Source organism: Macrobrachium rosenbergii, chromosome 46 (assembly GCF_040412425.1).
Source record: "Macrobrachium rosenbergii isolate ZJJX-2024 chromosome 46, ASM4041242v1, whole genome shotgun sequence".
NCBI classification, from domain to species: domain Eukaryota; kingdom Metazoa; phylum Arthropoda; class Malacostraca; order Decapoda; family Palaemonidae; genus Macrobrachium; species Macrobrachium rosenbergii.
In genome coordinates this window covers 49,545,222-49,570,935 of record NC_089786.1, presented here as the reverse complement: position 1 = coordinate 49,570,935, position 25,714 = coordinate 49,545,222, and the positions used below count along the sequence as shown (strand labels likewise).

General features: G+C 38.4%; 2 protein-coding genes across 3 annotated transcripts in view; both read right to left on the bottom strand.

Annotated features, from left to right (window-relative positions):
• Positions 1-1,034: 1,034 nt before the first annotated feature.
• LOC136830299 (uncharacterized) lies at positions 1,035-20,938 on the bottom strand. 2 transcript variants are annotated; one of them, XM_067089702.1, is made up of 4 exons: positions 20,919-20,938; positions 12,980-13,224; positions 3,570-5,151; positions 1,035-2,054 (listed from the first exon to the last, which is right to left on the bottom strand). In XM_067089702.1, exon 3 carries the CDS (start codon positions 4,348-4,350, stop codon positions 3,619-3,621), a length of 732 nt encoding a protein of 243 aa, XP_066945803.1. In that variant the 5' UTR covers positions 4,351-5,151; positions 12,980-13,224; positions 20,919-20,938; the 3' UTR covers positions 1,035-2,054; positions 3,570-3,618. The 2 variants fall into 2 exon arrangements, with proteins under 2 accessions (XP_066945803.1, XP_066945802.1); XM_067089701.1 differs by lacking the exon at positions 20,919-20,938 and adding an exon at positions 19,345-19,605.
• A 1,665-nt stretch (positions 20,939-22,603) lies between these two features.
• The window catches only part of LOC136830298 (glycosyltransferase 1 domain-containing protein 1-like), a 46,131-nt gene continuing 43,020 nt past the window's right edge, over positions 22,604-25,714 (bottom strand). The window contains exon 8 of the mRNA XM_067089700.1: positions 22,604-24,669. Within this exon, the coding sequence (XP_066945801.1) occupies positions 24,431-24,669 (239 nt within the window). The 3' untranslated portion in view covers positions 22,604-24,430. The remainder of the gene's footprint in view (positions 24,670-25,714) is intronic.

The window sequence follows — 25,714 nt, the reverse complement described above, 5'->3', positions numbered from 1 at the left end:
AAATTCATTACCATAATTGTTTTAATAAATTCATTGCCATAACTATTCGTCTCAAGCCAAATTCATTGTAGCGCTGAATAATCCCTCTAATTCCACTGCCTGGCGTAAAGCCTAAATTTCATACCATTCCAATTTAGCCCTTTTTTTTTTTAATTCCAGTGCCTGGCTTCAAGCCTAAATTTCATATTCCATTCCAATTTAGCTTTTTTTTTTCCCCCGTAGGTTGAAGTTTGGCTGAAAGGGGTGGAAGGAACCTTGGAATGGAGGGAGGTCGAGAGCTATCTATCGTTTTGAATACTTAAGAAGCTATAGCCTTCGATAAGTACAGTTGAAAAACTAGTTTTTGTAATAGATATCACTTTTAGTCTTTCTCTCAACCCCGTAAGTAGTCTTTCCATCTTTGAATTTTCACGCGATTAATTTTAGCGAAGATAGGTGTTCAGCTCTTACAAATCAGAATCAACAGTCTTGAGACAACTGAATATCCAATTCAGTCTTTTTAATGTTTTTCCAAACATTCCATTTGTATTTTGTTTTAATTTTTACTGTAATTTATTTACCAAACTTTAGCGTGCTTCTATAAAGTTTGGAATACCATCGGAAACTGTTGTATGGCAACAATGTTAGCGAGACGTCAAACATAGTACAGTAAACATAAGCAGCAGCCAATCACGGCTGCTACCAGTGACATCACCATCAGCCAATGGGGCTCCACAAGATTCTAGGTTCAGAGGGTTCGTCTGCTTGATGCGTCGTTTTGAGAAATTTTCTGGTAACTTGGATTTTTATTTTAACTGGTCAAAGGTTTTCAGAAATGTTTTTTTGATAATCAACTATTAAAAGATTTCAAAGTTTTTCTCAATTTTTTTAGGTTTATTTGTCGTTTATTTAAGTCAAAGAGATTTTTTATTTTCTCAATTTTTGGTTTATTTGTCGAGAGAGATTTTTTTAAGTAGGTTCCAAGTTCACAGTACCAGGACTGACTGACAGGATTTCAGTGCATTCTGTAAAAGGGAATCAAAGAAACGAACTAATTTAGTTTTCGTATTTATATTTTTCACCAGTTAACCTTAAATTTGTACTTTTATTTTGATTATGCTATAAAAGCCATTACAAATGTGAAGCAGCATATTGATTTAGAACACTTGAAACTGAATATCCCTGTAAAAATGAATTCAGTTCAGCGCTTAAATCAGAAACAAATGCAGATATACAAAATGTTTACATTGGGTACTTGCATTCATTCCACGCCCCGGAAGCAAATTCCTGAGATGTATATATGCTAGTACTGAACCAACACGGATTTTTATTTTTTTGCCATGCCCTTAGGTTGGGTTGGGTTAGGTTAGTCGTAACTATATCGTGATTTGGGTGTGGGGAAACAAGACTATTTTCAGGAAAGTTGTATGGTTAAAAAACGAAGATATGGCATCCCGCTTTTTTCAGGGAAAGGTCCCGGCACTCAGTCACATCTCTGGAAAATTCGCCCCGGAATGAGCTTCAAGGTAAATCATTACATATCTACAAGCAACACATTCGATGCACTTATTCAGGATATCTACAACTGAACACGAGTCTCTCCAATCTGGCTACGATTTCGGCCGCAAGTTCTCGTAGATGTGGTCATCTGTAGTAGTAGTAGTAGTAGTCACTACGTGCCAGGACTTCACACGGCTCTTCCGACCCTCCCCAGCCGCGCTTTTACCCCGGGCGTCTGAACCTCCTCCCTCGCGTCCAAGAGGCGTCGAGTCATCCCGAGGATACAAAGTCTCGTAATGATTCTCCACAGAGAGATTCTCGTCCTTCAGGCAGTTCCACTGCAGAGAGAGCCTCTTGCTGTGTCGCTGCTTCTTGGCGGAGAGAGGGAGATCGTAGTGGTCGCTGTGGGTGGCCGGGAGGTCTGTGTTCCTCTTCATGGGCGCCATCTCGATGACGTAGTAGTCGTTTTTGCCGCCCGATTTGTTGCTGCCGTTTTTGCTCGCTCGACCCTCTCTCAGCGCCTCGACCTTCTGCTGGATTTTGGCCAGCATCTCCTCGTCGAATTCTTCGTAGACCTGCAGAGGATGTAATAGCTATTAGTGAAAGTATTATTATTCCTTTGCTAAAACTTTGAGAAACAATACTCGTCTCCTCGTCAAGTTCCTCATAGACCTGCTGAGGATATAATCGCTACTAGTGAATGTATTATTTCCCTTGCTGAAACTTTGAGAAACAATACTTTAAATTCCTTAATCTGAATTCATCCTTTGCTGAAACTTTGAGAAACTAAAGTAATACTTTAAACTCCTTAATCTGAATTCAAAAGGTTTTACGAAAACTCCGTAACTTGAATCATTCATAATTTGTGTAACTTTGCATGCATGATGACTGAATATTATTGCTAAGGTGGTGATAAAGATTTAGAATTTTTCAGTACAACAGGTGGTCTCCCATTCAACCGATTCCATCTGTGATACGTCAGTAACTTAGTGTACCATTCCTTAAAGTGGAACTTGTTTTTGGCGTGACATTCACAGAGGATTGGCGAATCGATGACTAACAGAATATCATTCCCTAAAGTGGAATTTGTTTTTGGCGTGACATTCACTGAGGATTGGGGAATCCATAACCACGTTACACTTAACGATTAAATCATAACTGTTTACTATGATGTTTGAAGCTAAACGTTTGAAAGGCATCTTAAAGGCAAATTTGTGTACTACAATGTACAGAGGTTAACCATATGAAGAGAACATGAAATAAAGACAGACAGACCAACAAATGGGAATATTAACGGATACACGAACAAAAATGTCACAAAAACTAAGGATGATACATGCATTTTAAAATATCAAAGGATCTTTTAAAACTTTAAATCTTCATCGTTGATACTCTCTGAAAGACTGCTCGCTCTTCAGGAAATTCTAAAGGCTCGATTAGGCAGAAGAAAAATTTATCCTCCACAAAATATTTTCAAAATATAAACAAAATTTTCGACAATCTGAGACAACGCTCTGGAAATACGATGAGAAATCTTTGATGTTCGAATTGTGATATAAAACTACAATTTTTTTTTTATAAGCTCTGACAGTATGATAAACTATGCTTGACATTCGACAAAACCATCTGAATTTATGATGAAAACTAGGACTGATGTTCGATAAACCATCAGATTCACAAGACTCTAAATACCAAATGAAAAATATAAATACATGAAAAATATGAAAAACCTAATGAGATTTGCGGGATAGGTATGAAATAGAGATGGGTATAAAAGGATATGAAAGAATAACGACCATAGAAATAATGAGAAAATACAAAAGTGCATTTCTAAAGGTAAATGAAAGGTAAACACATACGTAAAATGCACCAGTACAGAATCTTTGTCTCTGTCAGTCTCTCTGTATTTCAAGTAACTATGTGAAAAGGGCCAACTAGAATTTGTATGTCACAGAGAGAGAGAGAGAGAGAGAGAGAGAGAGAGAGAGAGAGAGAGAGAGAGAGAGAGAGAGAGAGAGAGAGAGAGAGAGAGAGATTAGTTCACAGGAGCTAGACCTATATGCAAGAACGTCCAGTTAAGCAAAACTCACGAGAGAATTAGGAGCGGTAGAAGAATCCTGCTGTCGCTGACGTTGATTCCTAAACCTGAAGACGATGCAGCCGAGGGCGAGCAGCATGAGAATCAGAGACACGAGGCATCCCTGCCAAGAGCCACACCCACGAGGAGGAGGAAGCTGCATGAGGGGCGGAACCAGAACTTTGGAAATACTCTTCGGGGGAGCAGTTGAAGATCAAGTCAAGACCCCCTTCGGCGGACAAGAGGAACCCTTCGAAGGTGTGCGTGAGCCACCAGTACTTCGTGGCGACCTCCTGCGTGTTTGCTCCCACCGTGACTCTGAGGGCGTGGTAGTTAGGGCCCGTCCGGGCGTAGCGGTAATACTGAACGTGCACCCTCACCCACTCCCCGCCAACGTCCTCCAGGTCGGACCTGTGGATCTCGACCGTCTCCTGCGTGTCGAAGACGTCGGTGACGTCCAGGATGTTCTGCAGGCGTAGCCTGAAGGTGAGTCTGGTGAAGTCCTCCCTCGGGTGCACGAAGAACGTGTAATCTTTGCCATTGATCTCCCTGACCCTCGTGGTCTGGTGGGCGATTCCTTTGACCGAGAGGTGTTCGCAGCCCAAGAGGTTTTCCGATGTGTCTGACCTCGGCCCGCCATCAGGAGTCGTTTCTGGCAGCTGGAGGTCGTCGTAGCCTTCTGTGTGGTCACCTGTGGGGTTGTTTTCAACAGGTGTTTTCGTCGTGAGGCCGTGTGTCCTCGACGCCTGACAGGCGAGGGAAAGAAAGACGATCCAGAGATGTCTGAGCTCCATAGTACTACGTAGCTTTCCGGGGGGGTAAATCACTCGAGGTCTTGTCAGAGATTCTCTGTTGCCTTCTCACTGCTGACAGAACAAACGTCAAAGTCGCCTCATAATCAAAATATATCGTATAAACTTAGAACACAGTCAGTATCGACAGCACAATTTCAAATCTCTAGACCCACAGTCACTTTTTTTATTGACACCAGAGTAGGTTGGAGCAGTCACCTCACCCAGGCGCTTCAAGAACGAAACTGTCTAGCCGATCTAATTGTTTAAGCTAGTACCCCTGGCCCGCCGAGACCACAAAGGAAGTCGAGTCACGCCGAAATCCGAGAAACCGTGGCCATTCACTCGACTTCTTTGTTTTGGGTAAACTCAGTCGTTCTGACTCAAGATTTCGAGAGTTCTCGAGAACACATCTTAGGTGCGTTTGACGCAATTGCCCCCTCGCTAGTTAGTCAAGCGAGGAAGGAATTATGACAACCGCCTACAACCAGGCAACGTTAACTGGTAGTTCATGTACTTCTTTGCAGACGCAGTCCACAATGAGGTCTTTCTCCCGTAGTGGGTAAGTGCCGCCAGCGCACCTCACGCGGTGCACTGTAGGCATTACTTAAGGTTCTTTGCGGCGTCCCTTCGACCCCCTAGCTGCAACCCCTTTCATTACTTTCACTGTGGCTCCTTTCATATTCTCGTTCTTCCATCTTATTGTCCACTGTCTCCTATTAATATTGTTTCATAGGCATTTAAACAGGATACAAGTGACTGTTAATCTGTTTTTCTTTGAGCCACCCGCTATGAAAAAGTTCCCTAGAAAAGACAAGGCAAAAAAACGGTTTGAAAAGTCAGAGTTAGAAGGTTATTATTATTATTATTATTATTATTATTATTATTATTATTATTATTATTATTAGTGCATGTGTCCAATCAAAAGTGATATCAGTATTCTAGTAAATCAGTTATGGCATCTTATTTATGATATATCAATTTTGTTGTATAGTATGTCATTATTCAGGGTTTTGTGATAGTTGAACGGTATGTTCATTATCCGTAGACTTTCTTCTTAGAAAAGAAAAATAAATATGGATAAGGTTACGTTTTCTTTATAATAATAATAATAATAATAAAACTCTGCAGACAAAGTCATAAGGAGTAAGAAAAAAAGGCTCTTACCCTGCAAATCTGTATTCAAGAATAAAAATAATAATGGAAAAATAAATACCATTTTACAGGTAAAAAAGCAGAGTGCAAAGAATAACAAAGATTGAGAAGAATTACGTGTAATATACGAACACAAAGTGTCAAGTCATTCAACAAAGGCAATGTTGTGTTTTGCTTAAACGCAGTATGACAATCTCTACACTTACTTATCATCAACCATCAAAGACTACTGTGAGGGAATCAAAGAATTGAAAATAATATATAGAATTTAGGCCAAAGGCCAAGCGCTTGGACCTATGAGGTCATTCAGCGCTGAAACTGAAATTGACAGTAGAAAGGTTTGAAAGGTGTAACAGGAGGAAAACCTCAAAGCAGTTGCACAGTAAATCGATTGTTAGGAGAGGTTGGGTATCAAAAAAAATTATGAACGGAGGTACAGTAAAAGGAACGAAATGGGTTGCAGCTAGAGCTCGAAAGCACGCTGCAGAGAACCTTAAGGGTTGTCTACAGTGCACTGGCGGCACTAGCCCCCTACGGGGAGTTGTGGGGAATAAAGGGAGTGGTGTGGACCTTTCTTGAAAAAAAAAAACGACGATGGAAGGAATAAAACAAGTGAATAAAATTGTTCACTTGAATGAAAGGTTGAACTTCTATATGAAAGGTCACTTTCGACAACTTGTGAACTGATTCCTGACATAGGAAGAGAATTTCCTGTGTCAGAAGTGACTACTACAGGGATGCTGTTTTTCCTTCTCTTATCCTCCAAGGTGCTTCAAGAAACTCGAAGATATAAATGAAACTGAATTCTAAGGGAAAGGAAAAATTCACCAGACCACCCAATAACTTAAGCAATAAAACTTACCAGTCAGCAAATCTAAAGTCAACTTGAAATAATGTGCGATCTGAAAGCAATCTATTATAATATATCCCCGTCGACACTAGTCAACGGGCTCCAGTCTAACCACAAGAAGCCTAACGACAAGAAATTTAGGCTTGAAGGGAACAAATATCCTATGGCAAAATAAACTAACATTAAAATCCATAGAAATGCTAATAATGAACCAAACAAAAACTTCTTTCAGTTTTTTCCTGAAGATGGAAAGAGAAACCCACAAGATTCTTGTGTATAACTTGTTTACTGTTACTTTGATCTCGAGTACTTTCAGGTCCTAACTGTGACCCTTTTTCAAGAGATGAGGTAGTCAGGCTGGTTCAAGGCCCAGCAATCTTCTGGAACTTCTCCTCCCTGTGCTGTCATTTATATGATGGCTGTCCTGGTTTCCATTCTCTCGAGAGTTGTTAATCTCCTCCTGTCGGTCTGATATCCTGATTGAAAAAGGGTCACAGTTAGGACCTGAAAGTACTCGAGATCAAAATAACAGTAAACAAGTTATACACAAGAATAATGCTAATAATCTTGATGGCGTAATATGCAAAAGTTACGTAAGTGATAAACCTATATATATAAAAGTGAATGTCTGTTTGTAAGCTTTGTGCGCTATAGAAATCCGAACCACTTGACTGATCTAGACGAAATTTGGCAAGTGGCCATTATTTGACCCAACTTAGATAACAGGGAAGATTTCAAACCTGTTCCCCTTCCCCCATCCCCCTTCCCTTTGTAACTCATGTGATAAATAAACTACGGTTTATCATATCCCATTTTATGTACTCGATTCAATAGAAAAATATTTTGAAAAATGCTTTTCCTTCCTGTGATTAATAAACTGTATCAAGGTTTATCAGTCCCATTTTACCTGGATAAATGGGACAGTCAACCAGTAATATCATAAATGGGAAAAACCATAATACCTGGACAAAAGGGACAGTCATTACAGTTTTTTACAAGGGACAGTCAACCAGTAATACCTGAATAAAAGGGACAATCAGTTTACCTGGATAACAGGGACAACCAGTACAGTAATACCTGGATAAATGGGACAATCAACAATAAAACCTGGATAAAAGGGACAATGGGACTGGATAAAAGGGACAATCAGTACAGTAATACCTGGATAAAAGGGACAATCATTACAGTAATACCTGGATAAAAGGGACAATCAGTACAGTAATACCTGAATAAAATGGACAATCAGTACAGTAATACCTGGATAAAAGGGACAATCAGTACGGTAATACCTGGATAAAAGGGACAATCAGTACAGTAATACCTGGATAAAAAGGACAATCAGTACAGTAATACCTGGATAAAAGGACAATCAGTACAGTAATACCTGGATAAAAAGGACACTCAGTACAGTAATACCTGGATAAAAGGGACAATCAGTCGGTAATACCTGGATAAAAGGGACAATACAGTAATACCTGAATAAAAGGACAGTCAGTACAGTAATACCTGAATAAAAAGGACAGTCAGTACAGTAATACCTGAATAAAAAGGACAGTCAGTACAGTAATACCTGAATAAAAAGGACAGTCAGTACAGTAATACCTGAATAAAAAGGACAGTCAGTACAGTAATACCTGGATAAAAAGGACAGTCAGCACAGTAATACCTGGATAAAAAGGACAGTCAGTACAGTAATACCTGAATAAAAGGACAATCAGTACAGTAATACCTGGATAAAAGGACAGTCAGTACAGTAATACCTGGATAAAGGGACAGTCAGTACAGTAATACCTGAATAAAAGGGACAGGACCTGAATAAAAGGACAATCAGTACAGTAATACCTGGATAAAAGGGACAATCAGTACAGTAATACCTGAAAAAAAGGGACAGTCAGTACAGTAATACCTGGATGAAAGGGACAGTCAGTACAGTAATACCTGAATAAAAGGGACAGTCAGTACAGTAATACCTGGATGAAAGGGACAGTCAGTACAGTAATACCTGGATGAAAGGGACAGTCAGTACAGTAATACCTGGATGAAAGGGACAGTCAGTACAGTAATACCTGAATAAAAGGGACAGTCAGTACAGTAATACCTGGATGAAAGGGACAGTCAGTACAGTAATACCTGGATAAAAAGGACAGTCAGTACAGTAATACCTGGATAAAAGGACAGTCAGTACAGTAATACCTGAATAAAAGGACAGTCAGTACAGTAATACCTGAATAAAAGGGACAGTCAGTACAGTAATACCTGGATGAAAGGGACAGTCAGTACAGTAATACCTGGATAAAAGGGACAGTCAGTACAGTAATACCTGGATGAAAGGGACAGTCAGTACAGTAATACCTGGATGAAAGGGACAGTCAGTACAGTAATACCTGAATAAAAGGGACAGTCAGTACAGTAATACCTGAATAAAAGGGACAGTCAGTACAGTAATACCTGAATAAAAGGGACAGTCAGTACAGTAATACCTTGATAAAAGGGACAATCAATACAGTAATACCTGAATAAAAGGGACAGTCAGTACAGTAATACCTGAATAAAAAGGGACAGTCAGTACAGTAATACCTGAATAAAAGGGACAGTCAGTACAGTAATACCTGAATAAAAGGACAGTCAGTACAGTAATACCTGAATAAAAGGGACAGTCAGTACAGTAATACCTGGATAAAAGGGACAATCAGTACAGTAATACCTGGATGAAAGGGACAGTCAGTACAGTAATACCTGAATAAAAGGGACAGTCAGTACAGTAATACCTGAATAAAAGGGACAGTCAGTACAGTAATACCTGAATAAAAGGGACAGTCAGTACAGTAATACCTGAATAAAAGGGACAGTCAGTACAGTAATACCTGAATAAAAGGGACAGTCAGTACAGTAATACCTGAATAAAAGGGACAGTCAGTACAGTAATACCTGAATAAAAGGGACAATCAATACAGTAATACCTGGATGAAAGGGACAGTCAGTACAGTAATACCTGAATAAAAGGGACAGTCAGTACAGTAATACCTGAATAAAAGGGACAGTCAGTACAGTAATACCTGGATAAAAGGGACAATCAGTACAGTAATACCTGAATAAAAGGGACAATCAATACAGTAATACCTGGATGAAAGGGACAGTCAGTACAGTAATACCTGAATAAAAGGGACAGTCAGTACAGTAATACCTGAAAAAAGGGACAGTCAGTACAGTAATACCTGGATGAAAGGGACAGTCAGTACAGTAATACCTGAATAAAAGGGACAGTCAGTACAGTAATACCTGAAAAAAGGGACAGTCAGTACAGTAATACCTGAATAAAAGGACAGTCAGTACAGTAATACCTGGATAAAAAGGACAGTCAGTACAGTAATACCTGAATAAAAGGACAGTCAGTACAGTAATACCTGAATAAAAAGGACAGTCAGTACAGTAATACCTGAATAAAAGGGACAGTCAGTACAGTAATACCTGGATGAAAGGGACAGTCAGTACAGTAATACCTGAATAAAGGGACAGTCAGTACAGTAATACCTGAATAAAGGGACAGTCAGTACAGTAATACCTGGATAAAAGGACAGTCAGTACAGTAATACCTGGATAAAAAGGACAGTCAGTACAGTAATACCTGGATAAAAAAGGACAGTCAGTACAGTAATACCTGGATAAAGGGACAGTCAGTACAGTAATACCTGAATAAAAAGGACAGTCAGTACAGTAATACCTGAATAAAAGGACAGTCAGTACAGTAATACCTGAATAAAGGGACAGTCAGTACAGTAATACTTGGATAAAAGGGACAGTCAGTACAGTAATACCTGAATAAAAAGGACAGTCAGTACAGTAATACCTGAATAAAAAGGACAGTCAGTACAGTAATACCTGAATAAAAAGGACAGTCAGTACAGTAATACCTGAATAAAAAGGACAGTCAGTACAGTAATACCTGAATAAAAAGGACAGTCAGTACAGTAATACCTGAATAAAAGGGACAGTCAGTACAGTAATACCTGAATAAAAGGGACAGTCAGTACAGTAATACCTGAATAAAAGGGACAGTCAGTACAGTAATACCTGGATGAAAGGGACAGTCAGTACAGTAATACCTGAATAAAAGGGACAGTCAGTACAGTAATACCTGAATAAAAGGGACAGTCAGTACAGTAATACCTGAATAAAAGGGACAGTCAGTACAGTAATACCTGAATAAAAGGGACAGTCAGTACAGTAATACCTGAATAAAAGGACAGTCAGTACAGTAATACCTGAATAAAAAGGACAGTCAGTACAGTAATACCTGGATAAAAGGGACAGTCAGTACAGTAATACCTGAATAAAAGGGACAGTCAATACAGTAATACCTGAATAAAAGGGACAGTCAGTACAGTAATACTTGGATGAAAGGGACAGTCAATACAGTAATACCTGAATAAAAGGGACAGTCAGTACAGTAATACCTGGATGAAAAAGGACAGTCAGTACAGTAATACCTGAATAAAAAGGACAGTCAGTACAGTAATACTTGGATGAAAGGGACAGTCAATACAGTAATACCTGAATAAAAGGACAGTCAGTACAGTAATACTTGAATAAAAGGACAGTCAGTACAGTAATACTTGAATAAAAAGGACAGTCAGTACAGTAATACCTGAATAAAAGGGACAGTCAGTACAGTAATACCTGAATAAAAGGGACAGTCAGTACAGTAATACCTGAATAAAAGGGACAGTCAGTACAGTAATACCTGAATAAAAGGGACAGTCAGTACAGTAATACTTGAATAAAAAGGACAGTCAGTACAGTAATACCTGGATAACAGGGACAGTCAGTACAGTAATACCTGAATAAAAGGGACAGTCAGTACAGTAATACCTGAATAAAAGGGACAGTCAGTACAGTAATACCTGAATAAAAGGGACAGTCAGTACAGTAATACCTGGATAAAAAGGACAGTCAGTACAGTAATACCTGGATAAAAGGGACAGTCAGTACAGTAATACCTGAATAAAAGGGACAGTCAGTACAGTAATACCTGAATAAAAAGGACAGTCAGTACAGTAATACCTGGATAAAAGGGACAGTCAGTACAGTAATACCTGAATAAAAGGGACAGTCAGTACAGTAATACCTGAATAAAAGGGACAGCCAGTACAGTAATACCTGAATAAAAGGGACAGTCAGCACAGTAATACCTGGATAAAGGGGACAGTCAGTACAGTAATACCTGGATAAAAGGGACAGTAAGCACAGTAATACCTGAATAAAAGGGACAGTAAGCACAGTAATACCTGAATAAAAAAGGACAGTCAGTACAGTAATACCTGAATAAAAAGGACAGTCAGCACAGTAATACCTGAATAAAAAGGACAGTCAGTAATACCTGGATAAAAGGGACAGTACACAGTAATACCTGGATAAAGGGACAGTCAGTACAGTAATACCTGGATAAAAGGGACAGTCAGTACAGTAATACCTGGATAAAAGGGACAGTCAGTACAGTAATACCTGGATAAAAGGGACAGTCAGTACAGTAATACCTGGATAAAAGGGACAGTCAGTACAGTGATACCTGAATAAAAGGGACAGTCAGTACAGTAATACCTGGATAAAAGGGACAGTCAGTACAGTAATACCTGGATAAAAGGGACAGTCACCACAGTAATACCTGGATAAAAAGGACAGCCACCACAGTGATACCTCGATAAAAGGGACAGTCAGTGCAATAATCCTTGGATAATAAGGACAGATAGTACAGTAATACATGGATAAAAAGGACAGCCACCACAGTGATACCTCGATAAAAGGGACAGTCAGTGCAATAATCCTTGGATAATAAGGACAGATAGTACAGTAATACATGGATAAATGGGACAGCCAAACAGTAATACCACCTAGATAAAAGAGATAGTCAGTACAATAATACTTGGATAATAAGGGCAGACACTACAGTAATACGTGGATAAATGGGACAGTCAAACAGTAATACCACCTGGATAAAGGGACAGTGAACACAATAATACCTGGATAAGAGGGACGGTCACCACAGTAATACCTGGATAAAAGGGACAGAGCACAGAATGTCTGGATAAATGGGACAGTCACCACAGTAATGTCTGGATGAAATGGACAATCACCACAGCAATACCTGGATAAAAGGGACAGTCACTACAGTAATACCTGGATAAATGGGGCAATCATGACAGTAATAACTGGATAAAAGTGACAAGTCAGCACAGTCATACAGTACATAACAGATTGGACAGTCATTCAGTAATGTCTGGATAAATTGAACAATCAGCACAGTAATATTTGGATACAAGTGACAGTTAGTACAGTAATATTTAGATAAAAGGGACAGTCAGTACAGTAATATTTGGATAAAAGGGACAGTCAATACAATAATTTCTGGAGAAAAGTGACAGTCATTACGAGGTGGTGTAGGAAAAATTTTCTGAGTCCTTCAGAATTCTCCCGGACAGAGCTGGGTTGGTCAGCTAGTTATGAATATTCTTAATCACAATATCAACAGGGCTTCTTTGTTTGGGATCGAGTAAGGGAATATTGATCCATGATAAATAAATTAACAAGGAATCACCTTAGAAACCAACACATTTTTTCGTGATGACGCACCTTATTAAAACCATTCCTCGAAAATCTGGCGAAGATCGTGTCGTCGATGCAGAGACACTTGGGACTGGCCTCATCTTGTGCAGGATGACGGAGAAGATTAAATGGGGTTAATTACTCCTCCATTGCAAAGCCTTGACGAACTAATGATAAAAGAATCTTAATTCCAATCGACGTCCGCCAGGTAAGAAAGTCTTCTTTGAACTGCCCACTTCTGCAGGCGCTTGTGCCTTCCAGACTTCGTGTTACTGCGAGAGAACAAGACAACCATCAGTAGATAGTTCCGAAAGGGTTATTAGGTAGTTTACGCTTGAAAGGATTTGCTGGGTTTCCTTTCAAGAGCAAACAGCCATTAGTATTAATTTACAGTACATAATTTATCACTGGGTAACAAAAAGAGAAAAGCAACAATGGATTATATAATTACATAACTATAACATAATTAAAAGGAACACACAAACATTGTCAACAAACATTATTCTCAACACTCCATGGAAGGGACTCTGATTTTTGGACCTATTAAAAATCTGAGGATGTTTCTGATTTATTCTATGAGCATCTCCTTAGCCCTTAATCTTAAAGCAATTGCAGCTTCTCTCTTTGGATGCCTGGGAACAGAGTCATCTACCAAAATTTTCCTGTCTCTTGCAGTATGACCCATGCCATCAGAGCAACCTTTATCCCTGAGCAAGGGTATGAGACTGGTAACATGCCTTCTCACAATTTCACCAGACTTTCCTTTCAAAATCTTAGCTTTGGTCACTTCTCCAAGGTCGTTCTTGACCTTCCTCCTCAACAATCCCAAATGGATCATTTAAGGCCTTAGTATGAGGACCCTTCAGCAAAACAATGTCTCCTGGTTCAATCACTTATGGGTAACAGGCTCGTATCTGTCAGTCTTATCAAATGCTTGATTTATCAAGGTTGTCAAGAATTCAGAATGATAAATCTTAAGTCAGGTTTTCTCTACCTTCCTCAGCTTGCTGTAAGTGGCCTCAACTATTTCTGAGGAGAACCTTTGACGTCAAACTCAGTTTGACGTCAATTCAGTTATAATGTTAATAGAGGTCAACTCACAGCCATGTATTCATTTTTCTAGGGTTATTGGTCTAGGTACAGATTCATCAGGTGTATCCCTTAAACCCTCCTCTGAAGGCAATGGGACGGCGATTTATAAGGCGAGTTGCCTGGATATAAAGAAATTCCAAGTCCCTCATGTCTTACATGTTAGTTTTAATGGATTTGGTAATTAGATGATTTACCATCTTGAAGTAAATTTCCACAAAAGAACCCATTTGACTACAACCCTTGTAGTAATTTTCAAATTGAATAGGCCTAATTCCATTTTCTTCAGAGTATGACTCTCAGGATCCTTGAGAAAATCTACAATAACATCAGCTCCTGCAACGAATTGTGTTCCCAAAGTGAATCGTCTGAAGAATTCTTTGACTGACAAATCCAAGCCTAACTTCAAATTAATTGCTCTTGAATACATACAGCTGATACAAAGAATCCAAACCTTTACATTATCACCTTGCAGTTTTGGAAACTATGGTCCAAAGTAAGCGATATACACATAACTGAAGGGAACTGGGGAAGGATCCATTCTAAATTCCCTTTAAGGAGATTGATTTAACCGAATGGTATGCTCCTTGTACCTTTTACAGATGACAAAATCTTTCACTGATCTTTTAACAGCTAAAAAACAATGGGGTATCAAGAACTTCCTACGAAGTTCATTCAGAACCGAATAATAACCTGCAGGCTTGAGTTTTACATGAAGACTCCTGATTATTAACTCAGTCAAGGGACTTCGATTCAGCAGCATGATTGGGAAACAACCACTCTGTCAAACTTGCTTTTGACTCTGAATATTCCATCTTGATCTGGGTAAACATTCTGCTGTCTTACCAAATTTGATAGGTATATCCTTAAGGAGTATAGAATTGGTACTAAATTAGGTAGGTATATCCTTAAGGAGTCTAGAATTGGATGTAAAATAATGCAAAATACTTGGGAATTTAACTTTTTGGTCTTTCAATATGATCATCTTGAGGGCTTTCACATAAAGCTTTTATAATCAAATTCAATGGGAACATTCAGCTTTCTAGCTGTGACCACAAGTCTTCCACTTAGCAAAACATCGAGCAACCATAGCATGCACTTTAACCAGGTGAGAAAAACTAGAATATCTGTTTGGAGAAACTAGATGCTCAGTAGTCTCATCATTCCTAAGGTCTTGTGCAAAAAAATTATTTACAGCATTTCCATTATATTAGTCAAAAGTAGCCCTAGGGTTAGGAATTGTAACTCTTAAAATATCTTGACTGACCACGGACTGGTTGATATCAAGTTGAGGGCCAGAAAAATAGTTTGTATTAATTAGCTGTTTATAGGACAAAGTTCTAGTTATGCAGTGTCCAGGATTGGCAGTCCCAGTGATGAAAGTCTAACTGGAAATGTTTCACATAACTTATTTGTTGTAGTCTATTAAGGACAAATACAGACCTTCCTCTGCATCTTATCCAGTTTATGGGAGTATGAATTGATCCAAGAAAGGGCTACCAAACTACCCAAGTACAAATACAAGCTTATTATTGTAAAAATTGGGACGAGGCATTCAGACCCTCCTCATTCTTTACACAAATCAATTAACAATTCTACACCTAAACAAATGGCTTGTAACACCAGGAAAGGGATGGACTTAGTATTAGACTGTTTATCAGCCTGTTTTTGGTCAACAAAAATTTGTTTGACCGGTATCAATGTTCTCTATATACAGAACAGCTCCATATATCACACTGCTATCATCTACACAAGCAAGAGTCTGTCCTGTCCATGTTCACCAACAAATCTTTCAACAATTTTTCATCTCTTTCACCAACAAATCTTTCAACAACATTTCAGTAGTAGAGTTAGCTTGCTTGCAATGCATTTCTATTCTCTTAGCTTTTCTGCTGGTAAATTATCATCCCATCCCAAGGACTTTACACACTGTAAACCAAGCATAAATAGCTTTGCCTTATTAAATACTGGACCATTGATATTATACAAATCAAAGTTAGAAGCAGTGGACTTAAGGATGGATCGCTTCGTAGTTGCAGAAGCTAAAAAAAAAAAAAAAAAAAAATAAAAATAAAACAGGAAGATTTGAAAGGGTGTCCAACTCCCTATCCCATTTCAAACCTAAAAGTTTAACCTCTGTTGGAGTGTTTTGGTCTCAGCACGAGTCAATGACTTCTTGAAGTGGAATTCCATCATATAAGGAGCAAATATGCCTGCTAGCCGAGTATAGGCCCATTCCAATGTACCAGAATTTTTGTAGGTATATGCACCATTGTCCACATCCAAAACCAATATCTTATAAAGACATCAAAATCGTTGGGCTGCATCTTAGACCAAAACTTAACCTTAGATTCTTATAGCCAACCAAAGAAAAATCTTTCTCCTTCGCACTTCTAAACCAAAGAAAAAGTCATTGTTTTGATCGGAAGGTCTAAGTGCTATCTGATTCAAAGCCTTTTTGATATCAAAGCAAGGTCTCTTCGAACCAAAACGTAAGTGAAGTAAGGATGAACTTAATTTTTGGTTTAACGACATCCCTGGACGAATAGCCCAATTATTTCTGTCAGGGGTTTGCTTGGTTCTGCTTCAAAGAAGTTTGATAGAAATCCACTCTTCATTTTGTGGTTTCTCGATCACGTTTGAACACACCCATTTTATCAGAGTGGCTCTCTCAAGCTTCTAACTCATTATTCAGTTCTGACTCATTTTCCTCATCTGCCCACAAATGCTGCATTATTTCAGAGCCCTAAATCTTCAGGTCTGCAGCAAATCCATGAAATTTCAAGATAACTGAGCACCTGTCAACATCACAACCCAATTTGAACTCCCCAACTCCATTAACTTTCTTAGTCACTTGACAGCCGATGTACTTCCGAGAATTGATCAAAAGCGATCATTCTGACATCTCCGGTGATTGCTATTAACACAACACTTCAGACAATCACAGATCAATTCAAAGAGAAGATCCAAATCAACCGAGTTTAAATGCATGGCGTCCCAATGTAGCCTTCTATTATGTAATCTACCCGGACCGGGGAGGGAAGGAGGAGGAGGGGGGAAAGGAGGAAGGGGGAGGTGGAAGTGGAGGGGAGGGAAGGTGGAAGTGAGGGGGTGGAAGAGGGAAGGGGAGGGGAGGACACAGGGATGTGCTCTGGAAGGGGAGGGAATGGAAGGGGGAGGGGATGGAAAGGGGAGGGGATGAAAAGGGAGGGATGTAAGGAGAAGGGGGATGGAAGGGGGAGGGGATGGAAAGGGGAGGAGGATGGAAAGGGGATGGATGGGGAAGGGGATGGAAGGGGAGGGGTGAGGGGATGGAAGGGGGAGGAGGATGGAAGGGGAGGAGGATGGAAGGGGAGGAGGATGGAAGGGGGGAGGATGGATGGGGGGAGAAGGATGGAAGGGGAGAAGGATGGAAGGGGGGGACGGAAGGGAGGAGATGGAAAGGAGGGGGCTGGAAGGGGGAGGCGATGGAAGGAGGGGGACGGAAGGGGGAGGAGGATGGAAGGGAAGGGGATGTGAAGGGGATGGAAGGGGAGGAGGGGAAGGGGGAGGATGGAAGGGGAGGATGGAAGGGGAGGGGATGGAAGGGGGGGAGGGGGAAGGGGGTAGGAGGATGGAAGAGGGGAGGGGATGGAAGGGGGAGGAGGATGGAAGGGGAGGAGGATGGAGGGGAGGGGATGGAAAGGAGGATGGAAGGAGGAGATGAAGGGGGAGGAGGATGGACAGGAGGATGGAAATTAAGGATGGAAAGGGGAGGGGCTGGAATGCTCGATGGAAGGGAGGGGGGGGAAGGGGAGGGGATGGAAGATGGAAAGGGAAGGAGAGGAGAGGACACAGCTAAATTAACATTGATCGTGTGCTCCAGAAGGAGGGAGGGGATGGAAGAGGAAAGGAGAAGGAGGAAGGAGGGGGAAGGGGAGGGAATGGAAGATCGAATGGGAAGGGAAGGGAAGGGGGGAAGGGAAGGGAAGGGGAGGGAAAGGGGGAACTTGATCGTGTGCTGGGGAGGAGGAAAGGGAGGGAGGGGATGGAAGAGGAATGGGTGGGGGACAGCCAAATTAACACTTGATCGTGTGCTGGGGAGGAGGAGGGGAAGGGAAGGGGAGGGATGGAAGAGGGAATGGGTGGGGAAGACAGCTAAATTAACACTTGATCGTGTGCTGGGGGAGGGGGATAGAAGGGGAAGGGGATGGAAGTGGGAAGGGGATGGGGATGGAAGAGGGAAGGGGGAGGGGTTAGACAGATTCTACTGAATCAAAGAAGTTGTGAAAAATCCGAAGAGTTTCGTAAAAATCAAGAGATACTGGGAGAAGTCATTGTAGGGTCACTAGAGGTCACTGCTGACCTACTGATCATGTAAGGTTGTACCGTCACCGAGAATGAGTAACCATGCAAAATTTCAATTCCGCCGGACGAAAACAGGCCAAAAATTGAGTTACAAGATTGACCCAAACAGAGACGCGGAAGTAAAATTAAAAAAACTCATGTAAAAAAAACCAGGTAACGCTCAATGGCAGCTTCAATTGTAAACAAAATGTCGAAAACGAAAACACCGACAAAAACTAGAAACTATTTGACTTTCGATATTCCGTCCGTCAAGCCTCCTACACTCAACGAGACCAACCAACAACATTTCTTACTCGAGCCCCACGTTGGGTGCCATCTTGAAAAAAATGACGATGGAAGGAATAAAACAAGTGAATAAAATTGTTCACTTGAATGAAAGGTTGATTAACCTTCCACGTGAAAGGTCGTTTTCGACTTGTGAACTGACTGCTGGCTGCCTTGTTGTTGGAAGGAAGGATGGGATTTCCCGTGTCAGAAGTGACTACTACAGGGATGCTGTTTTTCCTTCTCTAATCCTCCCCGACGTTTCAACAAACTCGAAGATATAAATGAAACTGAATGCTAAGGGAAGGGAAAAATTCACCGGAGCACCCAGTCAGCAAATCTAAAGTAAACTTGAAATTATGTGAGATCTGAAAGCACTCGATTATATATCCCCGTCGACACCGAGTTAACGAGACCCAAAATCTAACCACAAGAAGCCTAACGACAGCGAACTTCGACTTGAAGCGAACAAATATTCTATGGCAAAATAAGCTAACGTTAAAATGCTTAGAAATGCTGATAATCGTTACGGCGTAGTATGCAAAGTTTACGTAGGTGATAAATTATGAATATTTTCAATCAGTATCAGCAGGGCTTATTTGTTTGGGATCGAGTAAGGGAATATTGATACACGACAAATAAATCAATATGGAATCCCCTTAGAAACCAGCACATTTTTCGTGATGACCTACCTTATCAAAACACACGGTCTACTGTAGATGGATCTATCTGGACCGTGTCAAAACCATTCCTCCGAAATCTGGGGAAGATCGTGTCTTCGATGTTAGGACACTTGGGGCTGGCCTCATCTTGTGCGGGATGACGGAGAAGAAAAAATGGCGTTAATCACTCCTCCTTTGCAAAACCTTGACGAACTAATGATAAAAGAATCGTAATTCCGATCGACGCCCGCTCCGCCAGGTAAGAAAGTCGTCTTTGAACTGCCCACTTCTGCCGGCGCTTGTTCCTCCCAGACTTCGTGTTACTGCTAGGGAACGAGATAACCACCAGCAGATAGTTCCGAAAGGGTCGTTAGGTAGTTTACGCTTGAAAGGATTTACTGTCAAAACGAAATATCAATAAGCTGGGTTTCCTTTCAAGAGCAAACGCCCATTAGTATTAATTTACAATACATAACTCATCACTGGGTAACAAATAGGAACGGAATGGAATATAGAGTTTAGGCCAAAGGCCAAGCAATGGGACCTACGAGGTCATTCAGCGTTGAAACGGAAATCGAGAGTAAGAGGTTTAAAAGGTGTAACAGGAGGAAAACCTCAAAGCAGTTGTACTATGAAACAACCGTTACAAGATGGTGAAAAGTAAGATGGAAGAAAGAGAATATGAACGGAGGTATAGAAAAAGGAATGGCAGAGGTTGCAGCTAGGGGCCTTAGGGACGCCGCCAAGAACCTTAAGCAATGCCTACAGCGCACCGCGTGAGGTGCACTGACGGCACTAACCCCCTACGGAGGAGAGTATTGTGAGGTAAAGACAGTGCTACTATGTCAAACTTTTATATTTCTTGTGTTTTTTCTGTTATAACCGGTATTTTCCCCTCTGAATGGATAGCTCTAAGAGGTCAGAATTGGGATGAAGCTGCAAGGCTTACTCTCTCTCTACCAAGCTTTCAAGAATAGTAGCATCCCAGTGCTCTGAATATCGTCTCAGCGTGTTGTACTTGGGTAAAGCTTTATGCAGCTTTCAACAATATGTGAATATCTCTCGACATTATGAAAATAATGTAAAAATTACAGCTAAAGAAACAATGCCATAATTGGTGAATTTTCTAACAAAGTTCAAGATCATATTTAAAGTCTTGTAAACTAAAGGGTACAAAGATCAGTTACCCAAGAAACCAGTTAACAGTGCATCAGCATCATTGTGAAACTTTACTAGTATACGTTACGGACAAATTTATATAAGAAACAATACACAAAGCCACACGCGAAGCAGCTCGGATCATAAATATGACAACCTACTACAGGCTACCTAACCTAACACGAAGCTTAGGACTACCTACTCCGGCAAGTTTATTTCCCATGCCACAAAAGTTAAAATCGTATGAGTTACAGTAATCTTTAGTGGTTACGGAGATGAAATGTCGCACATATAAGAATTAAGACTAATCGGCTAGCGCCGGATATCCTGCGGGCGACGTGATGATGGGGCCTTTTCGAACAGAAAAAAACTAGAGCTCTTACAACCACAGCAGACGGAAATCTGTACCAATTGCTGTAGCTAGGCAGTGTGCACTAGTTACGTACCGGCTTTAAGAAGCGTATTTAATGGTGATTGACTGTAATTACCACCAAAAGCGACCACTGGGCTGGCCTAAAGTCAGCGTAACCTAATGACAACAACGGTACAACCATCACTAGTAGTAGTAGTATTGAAGAACTGGTAATGTTAGCTAGCTTAATCCTTACCTTTGTAACAGCACACCCAATTCTCCTGTGTTTCTGCATTCACGTTCAGGTTGTGCAAAGAAAATACTCAGCGAATATATACAATCTCTCTATTTTTCAGAACCTAGATATCTTCTACAAAATATACAGTCTCTTAAATAATTTGTATCGAGCATCTATCACTCTGAGTTCATTTATGTGAACATGTCATGGAAGAAATATGTTCTTTCGTAAATTTCCATTAGCGAAATATTAAGAAATGAACGTACTTTAATTAAGAAATGTGCTTGATACTTTGTTACTGCGTGGGAAATTTCTCGAAAGAATACATTTCAAGATTATGAAATCAAGTTCTGAGTCGAATAGACTCCTTAAGTTTCCTAAAGTCCTTCAAGAAAATAATTTTACATTCAGAATCTCGTAAAACAGTAAAAAAATTATCACTTTTATGAGCGCCATGACCAAGTTTCGTTGATTGGAAATTATCTTAGCTTTTAAATTTGAATTTAAATTTAGACAATCTTTTTTGTAAAAACCTCACCATGAACTTAATTCTTCCTCATGAATCAGAGAAGAATTCACTGTAATCCTTCATTTTAAGAAAGTCATCCTATTCTGAATATTTAAAATCTACCCATTTTTCGTTCATGTCCATTCTAAGATTCACATTCAATACTTCCTTTGTAAGTGAATAAATATTTAACGGCAGAAAACGGAGATATTCAACCTGTAATCATATTTCCTAACTAAGAAAGATTTTACATAATATTCTTTAAAAAATATTATAAATTTAAAAAAATTTGTGCATTCTTGAAAATCCAGATAAAATTCACTTAACTTTAAATAAAAAAAAGTATCCTGCCTAAAATGTTTTAAAATTTCCATTTAACTGTAACAGAAACATGATTAATTTGCTTTATAAGTTTGTCATATGCAAATACACATTCCTTTTACAAATTTGCAATTACATTAATATACCAACTTAATAAAAATGGTTTTGAGTATTGTCTCTAAAATGTACAAATAAAATAAGTTTTCTTTGATATTACTTCACATAAATTAAATATCAGTTTCTCTAAAAAAATTTTTGCAATGAAGTCTTTTGGAAATTGGCAAAACACTCAAGCATTTTATTTACGTGTGTGACAGAAACCTGTTACGTAATTTCATTCAATATATATAAATTTTCAGTCACTTTTCTGTAAACGCCAAAATACATCTCAGTACAATTTTTTAATATTTTCCAAATATAAATCGTCTATAAACTAGTACAAGTCTTTGATATAAATTTACCAGAAATAAAAAAATTAATTGGAAAATTGGAAGAAAAATTAATATTTTTACAATTCCATTGTCTTTAAGTCGTGTGAAAATATATTGCGCAATCTATAATAATAATAATAAAATAATAATAATAACAATAATAATAATAATAATAATAATAATAATAATAATAATAATAATAATAATAATAATAATAATAATAATTTCACCTTTCATAGCCTTGAATTTCCAAAGCTTTTTTCATGAAATATGAAATTATTATTATTATTATTATTATTATTATTATTATTATTAATTGTGTAATATATTTCCAACAATCATACTATCTAATTAACATCACGTCACGTACAAAATGGTTCCAAATTTCAACAAACAAAATCTCATTAATAATTTCACGTCACGTAATTGAGCAATCAGAATATTTTTGTTCATTTCACGTGAACTCACAATTTGAACAGCCACTACATTACATTAATAACACCAAATAAATATAACTTACGGAATTTAATAACAATAACAGACCATTAATTTCAATCAGGCAAAAATATCTTATGAAATTGAGCCATCATAATATCCTATTAATTTCACGTTACTCTAAAACAGCATTTGAAATTTGATGACTGAAATATCCCGTTAATTTCACGTTACGTGGAAATACAAGGCACAATTTAATAGCCTTTAAATCCCATTAATTTCACGTTCCGTAAAAAAAGCTTTCGAAATTTAAAATCCGTAACATCCATTAATTTCAGGTTCCGCAAAAAACTTTCGAAATTTAAAACCTGTAACATCCCAATAATTTCAAGTCACGTGAATATAAATATTCAAATTTAACAACTATAACATCCCCTCACTTTAACGCCACCTGAACATCAATTACCAAATTTAACAAACGTAACTCTGCATTGAATCCCGTCACGTGAATATTAATTAAAAATTTAACAACCATATCATCCCACTGATTTCACGTCACGTGAATATTAATGAAGAAATTTAATGACCATAACATCCTAGTGATTTAACTTCACGTGGATATAAATTGACAAATTTAACAAGAATATCAACCCATTCTTTTCACGCCACGTGAATATAACCTGCCAAATTTAACAGGTATAACATAACATTCATTTTACGTCACGTGAATATAAATAGCCTAATTAACAACCCTCTCCTGACACGTGAATATAAATTGCCGATTTTACAACCGTAACATCCTATTAATTTCGCGTCACGTGAACATATATTGCCTAATTAACAACTCTTTCACGTCACGTGAACATAAATTGCCAAATTAACAACCATAACATCCTATTCATTCCACTTCACGTGAATATAGATTACCTAATTAACAACCATTTCACGGCACGTGAATATAAATAGCCAAAATTATCAACCATAACATCCTATGCATTTCACGTCACGTGAATATAGATTGCCTAATTAACAACCATTTTACGTCACGTGAATACAAATTGCCAGATTTAACAACCATAACATCCTATGCACTTCAAGGCACGTGAATATAAATTGCCGATTTAACAACCATAACATCCTATTAATTTCACGTCACGTGGATATAAATAGCCAAAATTACCAACCATAATATCTCATTAATATCACGTCACGTGAATATAGATTGCTTGATTAACAACCCCTTTTTCACATCACGTGAACATAAATTGCCGAATTTAGCAACCATAACATCCTATGCATTTCACGTCACGAGAATATAGACTGCCTAGTTAACAACTCTTTCACGTCACGTGAATATAAATAACCAAAATTACCAACCATAATCTCATTAATATCACGTCGCGTGAATATAAATAGCCAAATTTAACAACCATAATATCTCGTTAATATCACGTCACGTGAATATAAATAGCCAAATTTAACAACCATAATATCTCATTAATATCACATCGCGTGAATATAAATAGCCAAATTTAACAACCATAATATCTAATTAATATCACGTCACGTGAATATAAATAGCCAAATTTAACAACCACAATATCTCATTAATATCACGTCACGTGAATATAAGTAGCTAAATTTAACAACCATAACATCCTATTCATTTCACGTCACGTGAAAATGGCCTCTGAGAGGGAATCCAAAAAGGCCCTCCTTTCCACCTCCGCGCAGTGGTACCGGTGGAGGTATTCCTTCGCCCTCTCGGCGAGGTTGCGAGGTAACTCGGGCTCCTGTAGAAGGCGCTGAAGCTGCAGAAGGAAGTCCTCTGGAGAATTGAACAAGAGACCGTTCACCTGGTGGTTGACGATGGCGGCGTTCCCCGGGATGTCCCGAGCTATCACGGGCGTCCCTGGTGAAAAGGAAATGGCTCGTTAAAAACGCCTACCCCGACTAAGGATTAGGCTAACAAGTTTTCTTCAAAATAATTATGTCTTCGGAAAGTAATATCCTCTCTAACACAACTTTTTTTTTATCTTTTTAGATCCACGCTTCTATTTATAATATATATTACACTTATTACCACTGTAATATACTTTATACTTATTATAAATATATTTTATGCTTATTATAATTATAACATATTTTACATTTACCGTATCTATATCTTATACTTATTGAAATTATATTATATTTTATACTTATCTCTAAAAACATCTTATCAAGAGAGAAAAATTTTTTTCATATTTCATTCAAATGTTCCAAAAACTGATCTTTAATCATTAAACTAAGGTATGTCATATCAAACTACACGGGTGCTGTACTTTTTCACTAAAATTATATATGTGTATATATATATATATATATATATATCACTAAATATATATATATATATATATATATATATATATATATATATATATATATATATATATATATATATATATATTTATACACACATTTAACAGCAGCTTAGAGATTAAATGGATGGTTATTTTTCTTGGCTTTTCCTCAAGAACCATCCTTATTTGGGAAACGGCTTGTTAAAAAAACATGAATGAACACACACACACACACACACACACACACACACACATACACACACACACACATATATATATATATATATATATATATATATATATATATATATATATATATATATATATATATATATAAATATATTTATATATGTGTGTGTGTGTGATTCACAAGACCGTAATGTAAGCAAGATTCCTTCTTAAAATTTTTTGTGGTTACCCGTTCAATAATTCACTTACAATTACCATTGTTATACTGTTACTAATATCCTCTCTGGCACGTGATTTCCGGATTAAATATATATGTAAATGTCAAGAGAACAAAAAAAAAAAAAAAAAAAAAAAAAAAAAGATAATTTCTTGTTTAACCTAGTCTCGTTTTTCTTTGAATTTCACATATCCATTGTTTTCAACATC